The 26,499-nt window shown below is 44.4% G+C and overlaps 1 protein-coding gene and 1 long non-coding RNA gene across 2 annotated transcripts; both read right to left on the bottom strand.

Moving 5' to 3' along the window:
- Positions 1-201: 201 nt before the first annotated feature.
- On the bottom strand, positions 202-1,912 carry LOC135822856 (uncharacterized). The gene is made up of 2 exons (XR_010554560.1): positions 1,588-1,912; positions 202-1,072 (listed from the first exon to the last, which is right to left on the bottom strand). It is a non-coding gene; the product is annotated as an uncharacterized LOC135822856 (long non-coding RNA).
- Positions 1,913-17,918: 16,006 nt separating this feature from the next.
- LOC135823188 (uncharacterized) lies at positions 17,919-22,869 on the bottom strand. The gene is made up of 3 exons (XM_065336033.1): positions 22,821-22,869; positions 19,159-20,115; positions 17,919-18,452 (listed from the first exon to the last, which is right to left on the bottom strand). Exons 2-3 carry the CDS (start codon positions 19,780-19,782, stop codon positions 18,042-18,044), a joined length of 1,035 nt encoding a protein of 344 aa, XP_065192105.1. The 5' UTR covers positions 19,783-20,115; positions 22,821-22,869; the 3' UTR covers positions 17,919-18,041.
- Positions 22,870-26,499: the final 3,630 nt, after the last annotated feature.

Genomic DNA, 26,499 nt, shown 5'->3' with positions numbered 1-26,499 from the left:
GGTGGTGAAGTGAACGCTGAATTGTTTTTTCCATTGATTCTTTATGTCAAAAGGGGATTAGGAATTTTTGACTCTTTCCTCTACCAAATGGCGCTGTGTACAAGCTCTGTGTACAATGTAGTCGCGTTCTGCACTCGGCGCTTTGATTACTGGATGCAGGGCGAATCTAGGCTCGGCAAGCTGTTTCACAATGCCATCCTGTAGCCTATTCCATACAATCATAATCATTGGGTTATTGAACTTCACAAGGATACCCGTCCTGAATGTAATTCATGTACATGTGCAAGTAACTGATAATAAGGCAATAAGCAGAATCAGCGAAGCGGACATTGGACGTAGTCATGAACAAAAATAAAAGATGGATAAAAAGTTTTCTGGAGACATAAATCAGGGAAAATACGTCTCAATACTGAAATCTAGCAATTAACAACGATATAATTATAAGTGGAAGAGTACTAAATGCAGTATGTGAAATATGTAATGCAAGCTGGATCGCAAGATTCAGGCAAAAGGAGGAATTTTAAAAGAAGGCATCGAAAGGCTGTGCTGATGAGGTGAAGCATAATGCAACACACCAAAAAAACAACAAAAATACAAGTCCTGGGACCAAAGCTCACAGCAGGTACACACTACAATGGACGTGTAGGTCACACTCATAGATTGATACTACATACATAGATAGATGCGTGTGAACAGACGAGTAACCCTACTTTGTACGAAACGTGTCGGTGCAATTTGGACACAGCCATGTTATTGGTTTTGAACCTGTGCGAATAGAGACCTAAGTAGTTCCTGCACCCACGCCAAATCATTATAACCTAAATATTCCATTGAAAGCCCGACACTAACGGCGTGAGTTAATGACTGGCGATCCGCTGGAAGGAAGGGCTCGTCGATGCTATGAGGCGAATTTTCTCCACGCAGGCCACAGTCGAATCTGAAGGAAGCCATTGGGCCGTGGACACAGGGACGCGTTGCGTGGTGCACGCAGCGCAAGTTGCCCTTCTGTCCAATCTGCATCTTTCCTTCGCATGATGTGCTTGTCCAGTCCAGCTTGACACCCTTTTTGTCTCTGCAGTTTGAAATAAAACGGGCACAGGAGCATTGACTACACCATCACATGCCGATGAACTGTGAGCAACTCATCCCAACCAGAGATCAAACCGTTACCATTACAATCAGGCATCTAAAATGTGCGTGAGGGAGGGGGTGCAGAAAGAAACCACAGAACAAACAGAAAGGAATACCACACTCTGCTCCCAATACGTGATAATCATTGTGTAACATGGAATCGCCACAGAGTCCATAACCTCTGGAACAGGTGTGACAAACTCAGGAATCCAAACTTTACCCTGCCCCAAGATCGACTAGAATGGGCAGTGAAGGTATAAACCCACACTGTTTCACATCAAGCTGAATGGCGTCGTCTCCAAAGACTGCTTTCTTCTGAAACAGTACATAGTATCGCAATCAATACACAGTCATTATCCATCACTCCAGCAGCATTCCACTCCTGCGGCAAATGATATGGCTCGTGCATGTTCAGCATGCTTCAAGAACACAATTGAAGTAGGGAGTAGTACTTACTGTTGGTTGGGACATGTTGGAACTGGACAGGCCATATGCAGGTCAAAGAACTCCTCCTCCGCCATCTCTGTAGCTAGCTTGTGTGCGGCGCTCACCAGTCAATAAACTTGAACACAGTGCCGAAATCTCTTTCACTGCAGCAAGCTGAGAGCCAGGTAGGGAAGGCTCAAGACGCAACCCGCACTGTTCAGACCTTGTTGTGTGTTGCTTTCCAACAATGTTCTAATGAAACGCGGAGCACAACTAGCGAGAAGAAAGCGCGCTTTTGGCTGTCTCTAGTCGCACACCATCGCCAAGAAGTCAGAGTGAACACCAGTATATGGTACCAGCGCTATTGGACGAAGTTTCTAAATGTCATTACTCCAGACAGGCTGGATTATGCTATTTGGCAGTGTCTTGAATCGCATGCAACACTTCCGGGTGTCGAAAGTTCTCCTTGCATCGCGCGATGACAAGCTCCGAGTCTCGCATAACGTCATGAGGTAGGGTTTGATTTCATGTGGCGTCTGTGCATGCCTTGACGCAATACCGGAGAAAGAGCTTAGTGTTGAGTCTGCTGACGGAGAGCGCTACTCTACTACCATTGCAGAGCAATTCTGAGAAAGCCATGCACGTTTTGTGATGCGTGACCCTCCTGGAATGCTTACCCATAATTATAATTATGAGATTATACACGGTCTTGACAATATCTACAGTACGTAGAGGGCTTTGACAATACCTACGCCGTACAGGAAGTAAGATTCATTGAGCTGCATTCCCGTCTTCCGCGTTGTGAAACGTGAACAGATGGTCGCATGCCGCAGCACTACAATACCAGTACTACCAGGGGCAACGACGTTATTGTAGATCTACTACTATTGGACTGTTCGTTCAGCAGTAAAGCTATGCGGCCAGCATCCAGTGCTCATGGCCCCGTACGTGTACTCTGTCATTGTGTGTCATTACAGGGAATGCATCAGCTACAGTCTTGTAGATCTACAATGTCACGATGCGATTGTCGCAGCTGTCAAGTGTTTGACAGTTCATTTACTGGTGTGTCACGCACTTCCTTGTGCGCTGCCAGTGGCATCCAGGCTGGAGGAACACTTTCCGGGAAATGGCCTGAGTGGATTGTGCTCCACGTTCGTGTTTTTTACATGCCAGTGACTAATGCCAGCCGCACGTTATCACCGCGAAAATCATCATTACGTCCACTTCACAGGCGACCGTACCCGTTCTTCGTTCCCCCATTATAAGAATTATCTCCTTCACCTGCTTTACTCAGCTAGCAATGATTCTGAGACCGGCGTCGGATCTCACCACCGCCTCCACCGCTGCCACCGCTGCCACCGCTGCCACCGCTGCCACCGCTGCCGTGGCGTTGTGCTGCCTTCAATATACATACATGTATAGGTTTGTCACTTAAATCTTTGTGTATCCTGTAAAAATTACAAAAACAGTGTACCTGGATTCACTGGAACTTCCACAACCATTTTCTCACACGTACATGTACATGTATAGCTCTGTGTCTCTAGACTCTAGTCTAGGGTAGTGGAAGACTGTAGACTGTAAGACTTAGTGGCGTTCTGAGTACAGTCATGATGCTACGTGTAAAGTTGATGGCATTTCGTCAAAACACGTGCTGTGCTGTTGTAGATCACAAGCCACTACTAGTATGGGTCACGGAAGAACAGCCAACGCGTGCACAAGTGTTATTAATAAGTGCATCAATGCTGTGTTGGTCATCCATGATACCGTGCCATGGGTGAGGGTGACCAACCCCCACTGCATCGTTTTGAATTTTTGACTACGCTGCAGTGTGTTTCTTTTAAAACATGAGCCGTGAAAGGTCCTTTTAATAGCATCATACTAAACAACACGACATACATGTACATGTACACACAGATGCAATCTTGCCTGTCTCAACAACAAACATGCCCACGCACACACACACGCACACACACACGCGCACACACACTCAGACTCAGACATGGTCATCGCGGGGATGATGTTAGCGCACATCTATGTTACACATAGCAACTTGTGCTGGGATTACACCATTCAACAGCTTGCAAGGCTGATGAATTGATCGCTACTAATTTTAGCCTGGTATCCACCACACAGCTGATTGAAGTGTCTCTTTCTGGCCAGCGAAACCCTATTTTTCCATTTTTTTCATTTTTTTACACACGCACGCCACATGCACACCACATACTCCGGCATACACTGGCTGTTGGTAACCACCCAGGAGAATGAAAGAAGAGCTGGGAGAATGAGAAAAAGAGGAAAGATGTGTGGGACTACAATCGTCGGGAATTGAACCCGCAACTTCTCGATTGGAAATCGACTGCACATACCACTGCACCTAGCCCTTGGCGGATTATGCCGGCATAATATTTGGCATAATCTTGGGATTTCGTCAAAAAATTATGCTCCGGCATAATATACGGATTCCAACGTGTAAGGTCGGCATAATCTTTCGGTTTAGACAAAATTATGCTTAGGGGCATAATACAGCTTTGTCAGAAAGCCTGCAGATGTTTTTTTTAAATACCCCAGTTACGACTCCTTGTCATAGCCCTTGGCGGATTATGCCGGCATAATATTTGGCATAATCTTGGGATTTCGTCAAAAAATTATGCTCCGGCATAATATATGGATTCCAACGTGTAAGGTCGGCATAATCTTTCGGTTAAGACAAAAATTATGCTTAGGGGCATAATACAGCTTTGTCAGAAAGCCTGCAGATGTTTTTTTAAATACCCCAGTTGCGACTCCTTGTCATAGCCCTTGGCGGATTATGCCGGCATAATATTTGGCATAATCTTGGGATTTCGTCCAAAAATTATGCTCCGGCATAATACGGATTCCAACGTTTAAGGTCGGCATAATCTTTCGGTTTAGACAAAAATTATGCTTAGGGCATGGCCGTGTTTGTATGCGTGGTTTCTCAATCCTCTATGTACAGCGTGAATACTTAGTCGAACCGAGCATAATTCAGCATAATTCAGCATATTTGTTGGCATAACTGTGGCATAATCAAAAGCATAATTTGACGATTGGCCGAGCATAGTCCGCCAATGGCTAAATACGGTCCCTTTGCTGCGTACGTCATTTTAACTGTTCACCAAATATTCTGGCATTGATGGCCCACCATCAGGGTGAAAACAGAAAAAGTGATGCGAAGAAAAAAAACGGATTGAGTAAGTAGATATACATGTACATGTGCATGTACATGTTTTCTTTGAAAGGTATTCCTGACTTTTGTGTCTAGGCTAACCACATCTATGATAGTTTCAATAGTTTGTGTATATGTCAGTTATAGTAGTCCGCAATGCTGCTTTTCTAATTCTCATTATGATTAGCATGCAATGTACTACCCGAAGTACTGAATTTACTTCATCTGTACTCTATATTCTAATGTATCTTCTACCTCTTCTCCCTTACGAACATACTTTCTCATTTTCCATACTTACTTAGGAGACTCCCTTCGATAGGCATCTATTTGCCTCTGGAGGATCCGTGAAATAAAAATCAATCAATCAATCATTGTACGATGAGGTGCCGTAGGAAAGTGGGTACGCTTTCCAACGGCCAAAGAGAGTTGGAAAGCTTGTGTCTTTGTGGGTAACCTGAACATTTGGGCTCATGCAAAATCGCACCGATTTTGGGATTTCCCCACAACTTTTTGCGTCCGCAAAAAATGTTGTGCTGGACCGCATTCCTGTCACTTCGCAGTGGCTTTTCGTTGGTGCAGTTTGTATCCCACCCTCCCACCCCTGACTTCTGGGTGTGTGTTTATCGATATATTATCGTATTGGTTTTTCTTATTGGCCATGTGGCTGTTGCAGTTACGACTGCTTTTCTTTTTTAGTTAAAAAACGTAGGGGTGGTGTGTGCGTCGTGGGCCATTGTATGGTTACATACAGCTTCAGATTGTATGGCTAGTGACAGGGGGGTTGAGTCTGCAGGGGAAGAATACAGTGATTGAACTGAAGCTGGATGATGACCGTGTGGTGAGTGTGTGGGGGGTTCGAGATGCCGTCCTGGGGCAGGGATGTCGGTCCTTTAGCTTGGACGGGTGTTGTTACATTCATTGTAACATTTTGTCGTTTTCTGTGTGTTTTGCTGTGCGACTATAGTAGCAGCAGTGTCTTGTGCTAATTTTTCTTATGATATCAGGCCCTATGCGTACAATTATTCAAAAAAGAAAAAAGAAAAAAAAAGGAAAAAATATCAGGAAGGAGATATAATAATATCAATAATAAAGCCATTGCCGAGCCACCGTGCTCACAGCAGAGACTTCTGTGTGTGTTATTGTTGTGAAGTGGACCACAAAGACATGAGAAGAGTGCGGAAACGAGAAGTGTGTACAGTGTATGTGTGGAGATGGTTGTGTCCCAACTAGTACGAGTACGTCCGTTAAACTCGTATGGAGAGCCAAGGATTAAAATTACAAAAAGAGAGGACCATAAGTTTACAAGTTATCCGTTTTGTCCAACACTAACGATTATAAGCAGGATACTGTTGAGTCAAAATGTGAAACAATTAGCACAAAACTGACTGATGTTGGTTGGTTGGTTGGTATATTTTATTTTACTTCGCCAGAATGAGCAGGCATTGCTGCCTTCTTGCCTGGACAAGTGGATTGTCCAAGCTCTCACAAAAAGACGAAGAAAGGAAAGAAATATTACATGAGAGTGTGAAGCATGCAATCTTATATGAGAAAATTCCATGAGAGTGTGACGCATGCATGATGAGAGAGGAGAGATAGAGATAGATAGATAGATACAGCGAGAGAAAGAGAGAGAGAGATAGATAGAGAGAGAGGGGAAGAGAGAGAGAGAAAGAGGAGAGATAGAGAGAGCCTGCTTTATTGCCTGGACAAGTGAATTGTCTAAGCTCTCACAAAATGACCAACAACAACAGCAACGCCAACAACAACAGCAACAACAGCAACAACAACGATGACAGCGACAACAACAACAGACCAACAACAACAGCAACGCCAACAACACAGCAGCAACAACAACAGCAACAACAATAGAGAGAGAGAGAGAGAGACAGAGAAAGAGAATGAGAGAGAGAGAGAGTGTGTGTGTGTGTGTGTGTGTGTGTGTGTGTGTGTGTGTGTGTGTGTGTGTGTGTCAGAGACAGAGACAGAGAGAGGAGGGATGTGATACTGACATTCTCTAATTTTTGCACATTTTGACTCAACAGTATCCTGCCTATAATCGTTAGTGTTAAACGGATAACTTGTAAACTTATGGTCCTCTCTTTTAATTTGAATCCGAAGTATTTATTTTTATGATAGCAATGAATAGTATTAGTTCCGGGCTAATGCCACACAACAAAGAAGTCTCAAAAGAGGTTTAACCAAAATCGATTTCTTGACACTCTTATCATGTCAGCGGGTTTTCTTCACTGAAGAATAATAATTAGGAATCGTTGATTGATAGTTGTGAATCGTTGATTGAGGAGTCGTTGTGGTCTGATTTGTATGCCCAGTTTGTCACCGATTCGTTTACATACTTTGAGTCCATTGAGCGTTGTGAGGCGTTCCGTGACATTTTGAACATCTTGCAATGGGCCCCACCACCACACTCCATCATTCACCCCAGTGTCTGGAGATATGTGGATTTTGTAGAAAGAAAAAAAAAACATCTACATCTCTAAGGTTTACATGCGAACATGAAAAGAACAACGAACTTTCCTTTCTAGATGATTGTGCTTGTAGAGAAGTCTAATCAGGGTACAGTAACTTCCGTGTATCGGAAACAAACTTTCACCGGCCAATTTTTTTTAATTTCGGCCAGTCGGGGAAGCAGCCATGTCGGGGCGTGAGCCCGCCCACCGGCCAATATATCGTTTTCGGCGAATTTTTCGGCCGGCCGATTTGGGGAAAGCCTAGACATGAGGTCTCAGCATCACGGCCAAAACACGCACCAACAACTATGTCTTTCCTGGTGTTAGGGCATCCCACTGCTGGACACCCCATGCGTATCTCGACATACCGCTCACCGTCGGCCATTATGTACGTGAGGAAGAACTGAAGCGGACACGATCAGTTGCTTACTGAGTGCTTGATAACTGACTGACTACTGCAGACTGATCTTCAGAGACTTCTCAATGCACGGCGTTCACCACAGCCTGAGCTACTGAAGTACATGTATACAGCAGACAGGGTATTCTACCATGTACTGATGATGTAGGAGAGGTTTGGTATTGAAACATGATCACATCTACTGTACTGTACATCTCGTAAACCACCATGATCACGAGTACAGAAGCCAAGGCAGGTCAGACTTACAGCAGACAGCTGAAGACATTGCATTTCAGTGTAGACCTGTTATAATTATTATCACTTGTGAAGGTTTCAGCAGGCAGAATAGTACTCACACGTACATTGTCTGTTGCTGTCAGAACTTGCCTGGCTGTCTTCCAGAACCTGCCTGGCAGCTGTCTGCCTGGCGGCTGTCTGCCTGTCATTGTCACCAAGTAATAATAATTATTATTTTTCTCTTTTAAAACCAGCTACTACTTGGCACATACCAATACTTGGGCAATAGCAACAGTGCAAACTAGCTCTGAGTCCGTGAACCTCAATCACCAGTCTAATACTGCGTTGCGTGTATGCATGCAGAATGAATGAAAGTTGGTTGGTGGTGGTGCCCTTGGTGGTGTGGAATTCTAACTTATTACTGCCACAACTGAAATAGGTGATGGCGTAAAAAGATAATCTTTTTATGCATGAAAACTAATGCCATCAGAGAGGAGGAGAGAAAGAACTGAGGAAATCATAGAGACTTTGTTGTGTACTCTTGAGCTGGAAGAAAACGAAGAAGAAATCAAAATGAAATCGCCTGCTGATAGCGCTATCCTACACGTGTACAGCAAACGTGTTTTCTACACCCCCTATAACTCTAATCACATAATTTCATAATTATTATGACTCTACATGGACTGTACATGGACTGTACATGGACTGTACATGGACTGTACATGTACACAACGTGTCTGAAGTGACTGTGTACATGTATGTGTACATGGATATGTGTTGTGGGATGTGCTAGGCTCTTCACTGTGAATGAGGAAACGCTTCAGGTTGGGCAGAGTAGTTCGGCCTCCAGCGCCTACTTGAACCTTTCCGCCCATCAGTCCCAGCAAATCCTGCTCTCTTCACATTACGGAGTGTTTTTACTTTGCAATGAAACAATATTACTATGAGAGGGTACGAATGTACAAATTGAACTTTCAGAAAATGCATGAATCAATACTGGTTTCTACTTGTATGTGAATACAGTGTGCGGACAGAGGCCAATGTGGCTCGCTCCAATATGTCCTGTGCGGAGGTGCGTAATGTGAGAATGGATACGTTTATGAACAAATAGATGACGTGGTTATGCCTAAAGAATGTCAATAGGTCTTTTGCCAAATAAGACACGCAGTGACTTGGCGGGGCATGGCATGCGTACTGAATGCGTAACCCAGGCATGCCATACATGCAGTGCATTCCTTCCAGCGCGAGCTCTTGTTCTGGAACCGCAACGATCAATCACCGCGTTTGGCGTGTACTTACCCAGGCGGCCAGAAAAAACGGGACTCTCCTGGATCGGAAAAAAAAACTGACAGCGAAGGATTCTGTTTTCTTCTCGCTTCTTCATTGCTGTCCAATATGTAGAAAGGGTTTTTCGCATTTACTTCTTGTTGGACCTTTGTGATATGTTTGATACATGGCTGATGAAGCGGTTAATGAGCCGAGCACTTCATCTCTTGTGGCGGTACGTTGCGATGAAGGGAATGTTGTCACTTGATAGTAGTCCTGCGAGGGAGAATCAAGTTGAATTAGCGATCCCAAAGCTCGGGTTTTGATGCCTTTGGACAACGAGTCCTTTGAAAAATGGACAATCAACTAGTTGAAGACTTACCTGCGAGCTAGAGGAGCCGGAGTGTCCAGGAAACGGGGTGATTTGCTCGATCGGTAAGTACCACTTCAGGATGCAGTCTTCAACATTTCGCACAAGAAAAAGTACATTTTATCGATACATGTTTTACATTCTAACTTTCTCCATCTGTTCAGGGCCTGGTTCTATCACATCGATCCAATACTGTGCACTCCAGATATATTTGGCGGCAGGCCTCGGCAAGGAAAGCGGAAAACCGCTGCCATTCAGAGCATTGTTGACGCTGAGCTCGTGGAAGCCCATAGCGACGCAATGAGGATATCGTCCCTCTAGCAGCTACATTTCGTCCTAGTTTTCCTGAAACTGGGTCCAGCTCTGCTCTACCAAAGGACCTATTGTATAGTTGCAAAGATACTTTTATATTCGCCCTTGTAAATTGATAAACCGCCAGCACTAATATTAATCAAGAAGGGTATTATTATTCATTGCACTTTTGCAAATATTGCAATCTAAAATACTATCCACATTTATACCCACTAAGTCATTAGCTGCTCCGTATTGTGCATGATTGTTCAGGCATGACAGAATTCGTGTTGCTGAAGATCAATTCGCCATGCCATGCTAGCAACAGTTGGCATGGAAAACATAATTTGCTTCAGCAAGTAAAGGAGCATGGAATACTGTGAGCAGGCAGCGAGCAATCCCTATCTGAATGATGATAGGGAAAAGAATTGTTGGAACGATCTTTGAAGAGATAGAGAAGTCCCTGATTCGCTCCATTAGAAACTCAACATGAATTCGTAACGTGGCAATTTGTTGCGTTTTCTGGACATCTTCTAAGGCCATCTGTTGCTGGATCGCTTGAACTATACGCCATGTGGCATCAAGAGATCCCGGATGTAAAATCCTTGGTCTGCCATAATCAAAGTCCCATAGCCGGCCACTGGCAGAATATCTAAGTAGTGGCTTCTGATTGTGAGCTCGTGGTCACTGGTGGGTCCCGTAAATGACTTGGAGGTAAGCGCCGCACCACCATCTGGGGTCATACGGATGAGGCTCGTCAAGGTAGTAACGTTATGCGTCTTATATGAGCTGTAGAGTTGCGACTGCGCAGACAGACTGGAATCGATATTACATTTCAGCACTGTAGCATCTATGATCATGAATGTTGTAGGATGCAGCTTTTTGAAAACATCCAGCAATCGCTCTGCCACTTGGGAAGGACGCGGCGAGATTGGTATGTGTGCCGTGGCGAAGACTAACCATGGGAATTGAAAAGCTCTCCAAGCCAATTAACTTAATCTTCCGTTCATCACCGGGTTTCCTTTTCCGGGAATCGGCATCCACTGGTTTACTGCGAAAGGAAAGACGCTCTTATAATCCAGATGAAGAAATTGAATACATGCATCAAACGCAGCAAGCAAAGGAAAACCAGTGTAGTACTGAATGTCAGAGTCTTCAAACCGAGCTAAATATCCAGGCTGAACTCCACTTGGATATCGTCGATAGCGACTATAGTGTTCATCAGTGAAATGGTTAGAACAGTTCAACACACCACTATATTGTATGGCATGATGGTACCCGTAGCCATTCCGCTCATCTCGACGAATGGCGGCAATCCAAGACTTTCTTGTGTCCAACTCGTCACTGCTCACGCTCTTAGCTTCTCCAGTTTTCGATTCCTTGCTAGCAGGGAAGACATGGAACAAAGTATTTTGTCTGAACGTCGGTCGCTGTTGCACTGCGGAACGCAGCAGTGATCGCCTTTCCCATGGCTAAAATATCTGGAGAGATGTTCTAGAAAACAAAACTAAACCCTTTACAAGAACTAGACAGAGAAAATCCAGTGACCGTCCTCATTATATTATTCTAGAATGTCGATCGCGATCGCTTGAAGAAACATAGTTTTTGAAAGACACAAGCAAAACAAAAAAAGGAAGTCACTATTTTCTCGACGCGTGGGTGAGTACGTACACGCCAAACGCGGTGGTTGATCGTTCCGGTTCAGGAACAAGAGCTCACGCGTGACTCGTAATGCACTGCATGTATGGCATGCCCGGGTCACGCATTCAGTACGCATGCCATGCCCCGCCAAGTCACTGCGTGTCTTATTTGGCAAAAGACCTATTATGACATACACGTGTACAGTGATAATGGACTAAGCCAAAAATAGAAGAGAAAAAGCACTAGCAAAAAGACATGAAGTTCTGCTTTTATGTGCTCTCTTTTTCCTTTTCTTTTCACCTTCTTTTTCCTTTCTTGCTGGCCGTGGTTGGCTATAAAACCCTGCAATCGCCACGCAAAGTGGTCATTGGCTTCCCCAGCCATGTATTGCTTGGAATAAAACAAAACTAAAACTAAAACCCTTGTTGAAATGATGGTCTATGTTGATGCCATGATGATGTAATGGTGATGTCATGATGATGTAGCGGTGATGTCATGGTGATGTTATAGCAATGAGTGCCAATGACTGTAAATCAGCAAAAACTGACCTGGTTCCTGAACTCAGAGAGGATGGCTTGAAGATTGGGATTATCCTCGTAGTCCTTCTGCATCTCGTCGCTCATTACCAAAGCAAAATTCCCATATTTGGCACGAGGGGGCCCCCGCCCACCCTGTGACGTAAAACGTTCTCAGTGACCTCCAAATTTTTTTATTCAAATGGTAGACCTGCAGAAATTTTGAAAAAGGTATTCACTGTTTTTTCTTCAATCAACAACCCTTGTACTAGTATTCATTCGATCATCATGTTGGAGGAAGAGGAGACCACGGGAGGTGTGGAGGTGGACGCCACTTCGGATTCAACAACACCGAGGCCTTTTAGGTTCGAGCCGAAGCGCGCATCAGCGTCTGCGAAACTGTCTACAAGTAATATTTCTGAGACTACAAAACAGATGAACGTGAAGAGAACGCTTTGGTTGCAAGTGCTCGCGTGAGAAGCACTGCTTGATGCCGTTGCGGACAATGCAGCCTGATGTGGAGCGAGGCCGAGTCGACTTGTTGCTAGGAGGTTCCTGCAGCTTTCAGTAAACGCGGCGAGCAGGAAGGGCTGCAGTGCGTCACGCAGCACTCAGAGTTTGCTGTTGTTTGCCTGCAAAAATCAGTGCTCGAGGTGGCATTGCTTTCCTTCGAAGAATTTCGGGCAAGGTGTGGACCGTGGTCAAACAGGTGAGGATTCGCTGAATCGGTTTCATTATTTCCTTTCTTTCCATGTTTCATTTACCGGTACAAAGTAGATGGGAAGTGTTGTGCAATGATTTTGTGTACAGTATTCAAATTCACCAACTTTCATCACACAATCATGAAGTTCTATTGCACCCATGCCAATATAATTATACTGGTACAACGATGTCTTTCATTCATACTATTCCTAGCACTGTAAGTGTTTCAACTGTGTTTAAAAGTGATGTAAATTTGAAAAAAGGCCAAAGTGTCTTTAGTATAGTAGCCCATAGAAATATTAATTCGAATCCGAAACTATTTACACTGAAACTATTTACTTTTACACAATCATGAAGACACTCGTGGTATGTGTATCTACATCTCTCCAACTGTTTTGTGCAGGATTTGGAGACATGTGGCGTATAGACAATACACATGGTTCACCCATGGATACTTTGGACGCAAGCAGCGACGTGTGATACCGTCTTGTGTGGTAGCAAGGATAAAGCAACTGTACCCAGAAGCCAATGCAGATGCGCACCGGGGCTTTGAGGAAGCAGCTGGACATGATGATGATTTTTTTTTTTTTTTTTTTTTGATCCCACCTTCCAACCCGGCAAATATTTTGATTTTGATAAAAACGATTCAAAGCCTCTCAATTATTTAGTACTACTTGATGTATATATAAGAATAATAACATTAGTTACACTTTCACACCAAACTAGCTCGGCGCAGCACCAATCACTGCAGGGGAACCCGACCCTCCACCATCGCCAACTCACGAAGCATGTGAACTGGACGATGACGGGCCGACCGAGCACCCCTGACACACAACACAGCGGAACGTAGCAGCGCGAAAGACACCCGACAACGATAATAACTCATCAACGACGAATAGCTACCTCCCGAAGATTGAGCTGTAAGGAGGCAAAGGCGCCTGAGGAAGGCCGTGGATGCCGGCGCAGCAGCCCCATTCACGGAAAACACAAGAGGTGCAAAGGCACCACGCTCAACATTGACTACTCTCTCCTGGTATTGCAGTCTCTTAGCGCCCTCATGTTGCCGGAAGAGCGCGTCCAGGCTTCTGGACGCGTAGGAAGAAGCGTCAGGATTCATGACATGATGATGATGATGATGATGATGATGATGATTTTTTTTTTTTTTTTTTTTTTTTTTTTGATCCCACCTTCCAACCCGGCAAATATTTTGATGATGATGATGATGATGATGATGATTTTTTTTTTTTTTTTTTTTTTTTTTTTGATGATGAAGCCACTTCTTTGGGCAAACAAAACACAATTTCCCAAGATGAAGGAGTGGAACCCTACACAAATAATAGTTTAAATGAATCCAACGCAAAGATCGTTTTTCCATGAAATACAACAATTGAACACAATTACACGCTTAAAGGCATGAAAGCAACAAAACAGCAACAAAAGGGTAAGCGCCATACCAATCCCGCATGCACAGTCCGGACACAGCACGATACTTAACAAACTAGACCTGACTCGGCCACGGCAATCGAGACATCATGAAAACATCTCGCCGGATGGTGGTACCGTGACCGAGCCCCACGTATGCACAACACAGCAGCACGCAGCAAAGCAAAAGACAGCCGACAGCGGAGTAAACCAATGACCTGGGAATAGTGAGATCCCGATGACTCGGCCTGCATCTGGCACAGTCTCTTGAGGAACACATTGCACAGCCTCCCACAACCACCATGCACAGAGAACACGAGAGGTGTGAAAGCGGCTCTTTCTACATTTGTGACTCTTGGCCCATATTCGTTCCACTTACGCCGCTCGTGCTGCTGGTACAATGCAGGAAGGGTTCTGGACCCGTAGGAAGGAGCATCTGGGCAAAATACCCTTACATCAAAAAAAGCTTCCTCCCCACGGGTCCAAAACCCTCGAGCGGCTATGTCCAGGCGCGCATCCTCTCGGCGGTTCGTTGACCGAAGAGGAAACCTCTCACCAGAAAGAGGTTGCAGCGCTGGTTCTGTCGAAACGGCAGTGCAGACTTCAGTCAATTCCCTCGCCAGCAGGTCACGTATCTCGTTATGACGAAGTGTCGGGAAGCCGCCCCTGGCGCAACATAGCTGATGCTCAACTGAGAACAGCTCACCACACACACAGGTTGCTGGTGTATTGGCTAGCGGCCATGCATATCTCAATGCCAGAGCATCCCGGAAGTCACGCTTGGTGAGACGAAAGCCATGCTCCGCCAGATGATGATGATGATGATGATGATGATGATGAGGATGATGAGGTTGCCGCGGTTCGTACGGCAAGAGGCGACAGCCGAACTCATTTCTGGCCCAGTGCCGCCAGGCGGAGTAGGGTGCTGCCTTTGGCCTCAACTTAATATAATGCTATTTGGTTTTTCCCCTTTTATTACTCTGTGTTCATTGCTTGCTTTTGTATTGATTTACTTCCTTGACTGCTTTTGTGTTTCATCATTTTCCGGTTGGTTTTGTGTTGATTTCCCCTGTTCACTTTACATAATGTAATGATATACATTTGCTTTGCCCGTAAAAGAGGCTTTTCTCATGATGATGATGATGATGATGATGATGATGATATTGCCTTGTATTGGAATTTGCCCATAAAAGTGGCTACGGTGTGATAATGCATTTCTATAAATTATTTCGTGTTTTAACATTATTTTCAGAAAATTGCTCTTACAATACCTTGCGTTTCATATTCATAATATTGTTGCCCGTAAAAGCGGCTTGGCCACATGAAAAAAAAAAAAAAAAAAAAAAAAAATGATGATGATGATGATGATGTTAAAAGGTTAACTTCATCCTTCATCCTTCATCCTCGTTTTCTTATTGCCTTGTATTGGAATTTGCCCATAAAAGTGGCTACGGTGTGATAATGCATTTTTATATTTCGTGTTTTAACATTATTTTCAGAAAATTGCTCTTACAATACCTTGCGTTTTATATTCATAATATTGTTGCCCGTAAAAGCGGCTTGGTCACATGATGATGATGATGATGATGATGATGATGATGATGGTAGTAGAGGCACGTTCACCCTGTTGGTTTTCGCCACGAATGGCATGTGTGGCCGGGAGGCAGACCGCTTTCTCAAGTGTCTTGCAGCCCAGTATGTCGATAAACACAGTGACTTGGCCTACTCGCTGGTTATGGGTCGATTGCGGTGCCTGCTCTCGTTCACTTTACTCCGTTGGGCAGTGACCTGTTTTCGTGGCTGCCGTAGCTCCTACCAGAAAAAGTCAGTCAAGAATTTCAGGAGTTATTGTTTGATGGGTCGTTAGATAGAGGCCGGTGTTTGTGAGACTGCAATCATTTAATGTTTCTTCCTTAGTGGTGTAGGTAGATTCTGTTTTGTAAGCATAGTAGGACTACTTTTGTTTTGTAAGTCAATCTCATTCTCCACGCTTTGCTGTCATTTGGTTATGTTTTAAAGTAGTTTTTATGACCTGATGTTTGTTTTTTATATTTGTAGTTCTATTGTTGACATCTTTTGTCTTTTCTTTGGGTTTAAAGGTTAACTTCATCCTCGTTTTCTTATTGCCTTGTATTGGAATTTTCCCATAAAAGTGGCTACGGCCCGGCGTGATAATGCATTTTTATATTTCGTGTTCTAACATTAATTTCAGAAAAATTGCTCTTACAATACCTTGCGTTTTATATTCATAATATTGTTGCCCGTAAAAGCGGCTTGGTCACATGATGATGATGATGATGATGATGATGATGATGATGATGATGATGATGATAATGCTTCTTGGCCTGGTTGACGTTCACATAATCATTGGTACATGTGCATGCAGAATGTAGAAAACAGTTGACAGACACGATTTATAATATTATTATTCTTGACTCGGGCAATATTTGTGTTTTCGGGTGGGCGCATGCTTTGCACCAATGCAGCTGCATGAACAATCTGGTAAAGTTGACAGATACAATGGCACAAGACTGTACTGTGTTCGGGAGCATGGGGTTGTGCCGGTGCCGTGTGCCGTTGCGAATGCCGAGAATGGTTGTATGCACATCGTTCAACAGGTCCTTCAAGAAGTTGCAGGACGTTGTCGTGCAGCTTCTTGGCCACCCTGTGCTTTGTGCTCTTGGTGTATTCCAGCCTGTACCTGAGCACACCCTCCTTGGTTTTGGCGTGCGCTCTCCCTATATTGGCATTGTGGGACAGACATGCCAACTGTACCCGTGCTCTCATGCCATTGTACGAAAAGTGGACACGTTTTGGTGCCCACTTCAGTATGACAGCATGGAAATTTTCCAGACTGCCTGTATGGCAGAACTTGGTGAGCTGCTTCATATCGTTGAGCAACGTCTTGCCCATGACGATGCTCTCCAGGATTTTGTGCTGGTCTGAACCCCGTGTCAGCCATGCTCTCTCCTCAAATACATGCCGTCAGGTTGCGAAATTTGAAAAGTACCTTATATTTCTTATAATAATACAAGGCCAAGGAATGGTAAATGATACAAATCACTATACTGTACCTTGTATTTGTGGCAGTGTAGCTGCAACCGGAAAGTAACGCAATGGAAACTTACAGATAAAGAGAACCGAAATAACACACATGATAACGTTCCATGAACATTACATCAATTCTCGACTTCACTGACTAGGATTTTGAGTAGAGGACTTTGAGTAGGACTGTAGTCGTTTAGAGCTACGTTCTGGACGGCACAAAATCATGCCGTTCACTTACATCATCGTGTTCACGTTCCTGGAAGTAAATCGAAGATGGTCTGCTTTTGCTGGCAGCAGAGGTAGAGGAGCTACTAACTATTAGTATGACATGCACCGCCAAGTTTCAGGATGGCAGAGACCCTGGCTTCAAGCGTCGCTGCTTCTTCTGCTTATAGCCACCAATGCTTTGTGCAAACTCTTGTTGGAAATCTCTTTCATAGCACATCTCAGTGAAATGCTCAGTGCAGACACGATTATTTTTCGTCGGAGAAAAATCCTTCCAACATACTCTCCATAGCCAAGCTGTCGTCAGGTTCGCGTCAGCCAGAGGAAAGCCATGCTACGACAGCCCGCAGGCGCCTCTTTCTTCGTGACATTGTCGCATCCAGAGACGCAGCAGCGAGTCGTGACAATAAATCGGGCATGGCACAGAACAACAAGCACTTCAACAATGGCCAAGGACTTTTCATTCTTGCTTCAATTATTTGAAAATTTCATCTGAGTGGACCGGGCTGAGAACCTTTTACGTCACAGGGTTGGAGGGGGCCCCCTCGTGCCAAATATGGAAAATTGCAATTGGTAATTTAGGTATGTTATCCTTGTCGTAGAAGCTTCCGGTTTTCGCCATTCTACCACTTACGACATACTCTAATGGATTCCGCAATAAAAAATGGGGGTGATTTTGGACCGGAGTTCCCCTTTAAAGTAGGATGGCAATCGGTCATTTGAAGTCGTCGTATTGGGTATTCTTCCTGAGGTTTGGCTTTCTGGCCTTGTTGTTAGGATCCTCACGGAATGATCTCTCTAGCTGGTCTGTTCTGTGCGCTCCCCTCTGGTATGCTCCGAAGACAGTTGACATTGTCTTGGAGAATGAAGCAGCGTCGACTGTATCATCAAATACTAATGGTTGTGAGTAGGCTGGCACAATTTCTTCCGGCCGTTTGCCGTCCAGAGCGAGAAACAGCTGCTTGATGAGGTCTTTGGACACGTTGCTCTTCAGCTCCACGCCAGTTTCCTGCCAGTGGGCAAGGCTCTCTTTCAGCTCGATTTTCACCTGGTCACGGATAGCTGGATTACAGCTGCTGACTTGCATCGACATCAGAAGAATATAAATGTTGGCATCGTCGACAGTCTGAAATACAAAGTTAGAAAAGGGAAAAGGAGAATGAAGTAAATGTTTTTACTGAGACTTTCATACAAGGAGTAAGACAACAACTATTGCACAGTTCTACATCCATACCTACAGTCGGACCCAAATTTAGCCTTGGTAAGAATCAGTGATCAGGGATGGTCTCACTAGTACGGAAAGTACGTCATTGTCTGTAGCCGTTTCTCGAAAGCTCTCATTGACTCGCATGGAATGTCTAGCGTGCAAGTTACTACCCTTAGTTGTACAAGAAAATAGCTCAGATGGCTACTACAAGAAGGTGGCTCATGCTCGCACACTACCGTATATAGCTGGGTCCATCTATCATAAACTACTGCTGTGGCGATGGACTGGAGGCTAAATTGGGGACAATTGTTACATGGCCTAAGGCTGCCACTTTCTAAGCTTAAATCAGAGGACGAGGGAAAGAAAGTGCACAGTCAATTTACCTACACTGTCACGTGGCAGCCATTTAAAATCTAACAAAGCAGGGAATGCAACTGAATGCTGTCTATTAAAGTTGGAAACATTTGAAGGAAAACAATTCACGGTTCGTGCTGGGATCAGTTGAACTACATGTAGTTGTTGGGTTTTTTCGCGTTTGTAGGAACGCCACAACGCCACCACCCACAAATCAAGGCTTGGAACTTGGAATAGCAGAGAGCTAAAACTTTCATAAGTGGCGGCTTACCCCTTTGACAGAAATGGCTTCTCCACCCTTGGTCCGCCTGTCAAGCATTTTTTTTGCTTCCGGTGAGAGTGGAATCTGCTCCCTCTCAAACTGCTCTGGGTACTCCAGCCGCTCCAAGATTTCCAACGTGCCGGTTGTCCACTCGAACATATCAACCACCATTTGCTTGCTGGCTTGGTCTGAGCCCAGATTTTGCCGTTGATTCAGCGCTTGAACGTGCAATTGCCCCTGTCCATTCTCGGCCTGTGATTCTTCCACTTGTGTGTGAGTATCAGCGCTCCAATTATCCTGTTTGGCTGCATACTCCTGAGTAGGTGTGGATACATGCTTGTCCACATGATCAGCGGTATCCATACTTCTGCTATCAGCAAGGATACTGTCAAGATAGGAAGGAGAAGAAACTGCAGAAGCATAGGAGTTGTGACTTTTTGGTGTTGCGCTTGTCATCCCGGAGGTCTGCGCTGCCTGACGTCCAATGGACGTCTGCGCCTGATGCGAGGTGAACTTGCCGGGAGGTTGACCTGCAATCGCTGGTGATATATTCAGCCCCTGAAACTGCGTGTCAAAGCCTTGTCTTTCTGCTTCCTGTTGCCTAGTGCTTCTTGTTTCCTTTGGTGTTGCCATGGCTGATGATCTATCCCAATCTGCAGCTTCCAATACAGGTGTCTGACCTCTTTCCCTGGTATGGTTGTCCGTAGGCCCTCTGCGATGCGGATGCAGCCTGATACCTGCCTGTGGACTAAAGCTTGTTTCCTGCCAAGCTGGTTGCAGGTGTGTGTCAGTAGATGTGAGATTGTGCGAAGGGATGACCGGCTGACCAGTTGGAACTCTCACACTTGAAGCCACATTTGGTGCTCGCTGTACGAGATGACGATTTCAATAGATGCACATCGTCTTGCTGTCCACCTTGTTATACTTTGGAGTTGTGTGATTTAGGTCCAGCAGACGCTGTGGTATCTGGAGAAACAAAAGGAGCCCAGGAAGTGTATTTATCTGCAAGATGGTCGATCTCTATAGTAGATTCTCTGCACACTACACCTTGGAACACCATTACCGGCATGTGCTGCAATTTCAAACACATCACTTTTCACTCACAGATCAACGGTCCATTACATGGGGCAATGGTTTACTAGAGCAATCACACTCACGACAAACTTCAACTACAACCCTTCTTTTAGGCTATGGTGCGCAACTCACGTTAACGCAGAGACCATAGGTCGGTGTTGTGGGCTTGCCTCACCAGCACAGGCTTGCTTTGCAGCCCTACTCTCCCTGCTGTTTTGTTATTGTATACTCTGTTGTCTTCTCCCCTTCTGACGAGTAGATTGTGTACTTAGTAAAAAAAAACCAGGAAAAACAATAACCGCGAAGGCAGGTTTTATGGAGTTGCGCAGAACAAGAGTAGCTACTTGAAAATAATTTTGTGAGTGAAAAATACGTTTTTGCACTCTTTCGCTGTGCTCAGTCAGGAGTCGCAGAATTTACTGTGACTGACTATGATTGACAGCACGATATTTGTGTTCAGAAGGTGGGAGGAAATCTGTGTTTGAGTTTATGACTCGTACTTTGAGTTTCATGCTAAAGGCTCAGACAACGAAAAACTCTGACACATGCAACAAACAGAGACATTTGACTCCTTTATTAAGTACAGCGATCACATGATTACTACGTAACTATACTCTAGCTACTCAATCTGCGGACAGAACTGTTTCGTCCTTTGTGGACTCGTCAGCGCAGCACAGAGGAAATGAGGCCGAACCTGATAGCAATGGAAATAGAAATTTCCAATCAGGCCCGAACGTACTTTGCAGCTATGGCCACCGATAAGCGCTATGGCAGGGGCATCGGACACAGTATGGTCACTACGGTATTGACTGTACCAATTTTGGACCCAGTCACCCCGTAAATCAATAAAATACACTGACAAAGAGTTGGTGGACAAGCCGTTGATTATTCACTCTCATTGTAATATCAAAAAGTATTCTTTCTAGACCAAAGAGTGGTATATTTGATAACATTTAATAACTTTAATATGACAATAAGTAGGACGAGCTGAAGCGACATGTGGACTACTTTATTAACAATGTAAGCGATGGAGACGATGCAAGAAACAACCTAAAGGGTAAGGAAAAATACATGTAAGAAGAAAAAGGGCAATGGAAAAAAAGATGATTCGAACAAGTTTTCGTACAACACTCTTCAGGAATCACCGTTGTACTAAAGAACAAAATGAGAACAAAGGAAATAATATAGCAATCAAGGTAGGGTGACACGATACAATGACAGCACTAGAATATCGAGGTGCGATTTCTCACAAAAGTGTGCAGAAAACAAGGGTATACAAGTAAGAACTAAGCGTGACAAGTGTGTATCAGCAACAAAAAACAAAAACAAAAAAAAAAGTGAGAACGAATGATAATAATAATAACAATCATAAACAAGAAGGTGACAAAACACATTTAGGCACAAGTGGCAACAACGTTGCCACACTACACAACAGAACATTATTTGAACAATTTTAGGGTAATAACACTATCTTTCTGGACACACAAATTCGGCTTATGAATGCGCTGACAAACAGCTTCCAAAACTTGTAACTGCAAAAGATAACCATGACGAGCACGGCACAAAACAGAAAAACAGGAATCAGAATAAGTACGACAACAGTCAGTACTAGAAACCAAATGATTGTATACTGAAGGCTTGTTATTACGAGACGGACGCAAACAATCTCGACTCACGCGCACACCCTCACACTCCCTCTCACTCTCACTCAGCTCACCTTCTCCCTCACTGTCCGAATCAGAACCTGCTCCGTCATCCACCGCGGTTTGACTCTCCTCCTCACTTGCATCGTCCTGCGTCTCACCTTCACCACCCACGCCAACCCTGAATGCCGTTGCCTTCACGTCAGTCGTCGTCCTTTCCGATTGTTTCCTTTGTATTTTTACCGTGAATTCATAGGTCCGGTTGTAATCTGCTGTAGATCTCCGTGGTCTGTCATTTGCTGCTTTGTTTCGTGGATTAGTTGTTGTTGTTTGCTACTTATTGTCATATTAAAATTATTGTCTCCTCGTCGAATTTTTAAACATTTAATAACGATAGAAATTTTTACGATACTTCTCCAGACGTTTCGTTGTTCTGAACAACATCGTCAGTATCGTCAGTGGATTTCTTTATCCACTGACGATGTTGTTCAGAACAACGAAACGTCTGGAGAAGTATCGTAAAAATTTCTGTCGTTATTAAATGTTATCAAATATACCACTCTTTGGTCTAGAAAGAATACTTTTTGATAAAATACACTGATCTGGATTTCAATTTCCACATTTTTGGCTCAGTAACCACACTCCCACGAGTAAATTGTACTTCAGATGGCTGACCGTACCACACTAAAATGCCTTCCGATGCCCCTGTATGGTGTAATAATGATCTGCTTTGCAAGTAATGACTGCGAATAACAATTGCCGGAAGTTTGTATGGAATGCTCTACCATTGAATTCTTCCCATCTGGCTTCATTTTTCCAGGTAATAATGGATTTTTCGAAAAACAGGTCTTTGAAATTGCAGTGAAAGGATCAAAACTTTGACCAATGCCATTTTTTCTCGTATTTCGTGCTGATGATACGATTCGTAGTTCTACTTTTACGGAATGTGCTCACCATAATGGGGAATAGCGACTCCGATACTCCATCTAAGTGCTCAATGGACAGTCCACGAGGAGAATGTAGTAGTAGTAGTAGTAGTATTTATTATTTGACTAGGGGAGTCCGAACAGGCATGGCCTTGTTACAGGGAACCCTAGGTGAATCTTTGTGAGGTGAGCAAAAGAACCAGCAGATTGTGCCTGACGACAGTTTGGAGGAAGAGTGTTCCACCGACCTGCCGCCAGAAAAGAAACTGAGCGCAGTCCATACCCAATATGTACAGTAGGTAATACTAAGGCAGCTGTATCCTGGCCACGAGTACGAGCATTTGTGTGCAGGCCAACTGAACGCAGGAGAAACAGTGACTGAAAGAGGGGGCTAGTAATTGATGACAAGCAGCGATAGACCAAAACGTATAGTTTCAAATTAACTCGTTGCTCAAACGAATACAGATGACACCGTTGTAAAACTAATGCAGTTGGGGTCATTCTATCTAAACCAAATGCCTTCTTCATCGCAATATGGCTGACCGTTACAAGCCTGTTATATAGGGTAGTTTTCAAACAGTGCACATACGCATTACTTGCATATTCTAGAATGTTAGGGATGATTATCGGGGATCCGATCACTCATGTACTCAGGGCGGTAAACGGCTGGAGCTCGCAACTATCTGTTGCTCGTGCTGGTGAATTCGTCCCAATCACAAAAAGAAACGTTTTCTTCAGTACCTACGCGCAGACGCAGGAGGAATGTTGCAACTCTAACGAGGAATGTTCTTCTCCTTTATCCACTAAATAGACAAACAAAACACATCATGCATTCAGTTTTATCGTGACGCTGAAACATTGCATCTCAGTTATGGCAAGACAGAAACTGGGACGATGGTAATGTTGGTGAATGTAGCTTCGGTGCAACGGAGAACGTGAGGCTAGAGTAGAGCGCGATTTGGCTCTCTTTGGCGTGTCCAGCAGCAGTACCGGCACTAGCACTGGCAGCAGTATAAGCACACGCCTTCTCACTGTGCCTAGCAGAGGCTATCATATCACCAAAATAGCCAGTACACATGGTACAGGCTTGGCGCGCAGCAAACTTTCGACATGTACGACACGTAGACCTCCGCCGCGATCCCAGGGCCAGGTAGAATATTGCACATCAGTAGACCAGTAAATCTACTATACCAGTGAAAGCTTTCCGGGATGTGGTTGTCTCACACGTTTGACCATTGATATTAAACAATAATTTATTATCGAATACAATAATGATGCTTCAACCGCCTTTCCGCATGCATTATTCCTGAATGAGCACATGGATAACTGGTATTAGTATACTACAAACAGAAGCATGATATCGTGACATGATCAGGTAGAATATTGCACGTCAGTTGACCAGTAGATCTACTATACCAGTCATAGCTTTCCGGGATGTGGTTGTCTCACTCGTTTGACCATTGATATTAAACAATTATCGAATACAATAATGATGCTTCAACCGCCTTTCCGCATGCATTATTCCTGAATGAGCACATGGATAACTGGTATTAGTATTGGGGACAGAAGCACGATATCACGACATGTTAATTATCGTGCTTCTGTTTGTAGTATACTTCGAAAGGTAGCATAATGTAGACCTACTTTGTACTTTGACACTGTTTCATTACCTGTCGCGCTCGAGGCATTTTTCTAACAGGAAAACCGCAAGACGTGTTGGCAGACACGCAGATATAAATGTCGACGCCGTTTGCACGTTTGCATCTTACGAGCGCAGCTCTAGCCCAGGTCATGCATGCCCTCCTTGCTTGTCCTGGCCGCGCACGGGTCTTTGCTAGCTCTGCATGACATTCACAGACCCAGTCAAAATGATGACTGCAAGTGTGCACGTCAAAGCGGAGTGGAGCTGTCAATGTGTTTCGGAGCCTGGTGGCTGCAGGCCGTGGCTGTTATGTGGCTCATGAATCATGAGGCGAAGGGATCTACATGTACACGAAAACACCTCATACGCAATATACCATGTACGACCACTGCGTTGACGACTCTGCCGTTGACTGACATGTCAATGGAATATTTTCCTGCTTTCTCTCTCACGCCACCAGTACTATGATATACGTGACTTTTCATGCAGTTGTAGGACGTATATGTACATGGCCGTCGGTAGAATACACAAATAGAAGATCGCCTGACTCGAGAAGCTCCTTAATCTCCCGCGGTGTGCACCCACTGGTGGTGGAGAGCAGTCAGCAGGTCTCTCTCTCTCTCTTTCTCTCTCTCTCTCTCTTTCTCTATCTCTCTCTCTCTCTCTCTCTCTCTCTCTCTCTCTCGCTCTCTCTCTCTCGCTCTCTCTCTGTTTTCGGTGGACAAAAACATCTCTGGCGTCGATTGCTTTCTTGCTTAGACTTCTGCCGCGCCTTTGTTCTCGTACTCCCCTTTGTGTACTAATGTTGTGCAAACCCTTCTTGTAGTCTGTTTCATTTTGCCCAGAGATGTTTTGATGCATAGTGATTATGACGCTCATCATTCGCTCCCTTGTCACTGGACAGTTCTGTCCGTTTGGGTTTAGCGAACTCAAACAAAGAAAACAACAACAAACAACAGGTCTGCTGCAGCACTGTGGCCGCGACGGAAGTCTAGTGTAGTGGAAGGCGGTAGTGTAGGACGTAGCGTACGTTCGTTTTTGATCTACAGGTTTTGGTAGAAACTACGACCCTGTTCATGTTCTCGGAGCACTCCCTTATCATCAAACTCCCAATCCATCTGTCTTTATCTCTCTCTAACTCTCGTCCATTCTCACTCTAATCTTTCGTCAAAACTGCACGGCAATCAGCCTCTACTTTCACCTCAGCATCATTATCTTGATACTGCTATCTTTGTACTTGTTTGGTATGGTATGGTATGGTAATGATTTATTTGAATTCGGTATCTCAACAGTACAATGTACAACTTGGGAAGATCCGAATGACATAGTTTGCGTACTTGTTTGCACTCATATCTTGGAATAACTCGCAAACTAACAAGTTTCCTGGTTTCCTCCCCTCCCTCCTCTCTTTCCTTCCCTTAGAGTTCTTGCTGTCCTGCTCCCCGCCCCTCCTATCCCCATTTTGTTTCCTTTGGTGCACATGTGCAGCTGTGATGCCGAGACCCTTGGTCGGCTGAGGTTCACAGGTCCCACCCACTCCGTCCTGCTGGATATGTACCATTGTGCCGAGTTCTCCTCCTCATTTTAGTTCATCATGCAGTGAGTGTTCAATAGTAAAAATAAAAAAATAAAAAAGTGGCATTCTGCGTACTTTCATGATGTCACTTGTAAGATTTTTACATGTATCTCGCTCAAAAAACATGCAAGTGCATCAATGCTGAGTTGATCACCCACGCCATGCCATGTACATGTATGTGTGAGGGTGACCACTAAGCACTACGTTATTTTGACTACGCTGCTGTGTGTTTCTTTTAACATGAGCCAGAAAAAGCCCTTCTCATTGCATCATGCCAAGACAACATTACACACACAGATGCAATCTTGCATGTCTCAACAACAAAAACATACGCAGCGGGGTGACGGACACACGGACACATTAGGAGATTCCCTTCGATAGGCATCTATTTGCCTCTCGAGGATCCGTGAAATAAAAATCAACCAAATCAATCAATCAAAAAAACACACGCATGCGCACACACACACACACAGCGACAAGTGTGCCATA

The sequence above is a fragment of the Sycon ciliatum genome, chromosome 8 (assembly GCF_964019385.1).
Source record: "Sycon ciliatum chromosome 8, ocSycCili1.1, whole genome shotgun sequence".
NCBI lineage: Eukaryota > Metazoa > Porifera > Calcarea > Leucosolenida > Sycettidae > Sycon > Sycon ciliatum.
Note: the sequence above shows the minus strand (reverse complement) of the source record. Positions and strands in the feature narration are given on the sequence as shown.

Excerpts from the sequence above, each read along its gene's own strand:
- LOC135823188 (XM_065336033.1), bottom strand. The coding sequence starts at position 19,782 with ATGGCAACACCAAAGGAAACAAGAAGCACTAGGCAACAGGAAGCAGAA. Across the intron at positions 18,453-19,158 it reads AAGCCATTTCTGTCAAAGGG|ACTGTCGACGATGCCAACAT; the intron begins GTAAGCCGCCAC and ends TTTGTATTTCAG.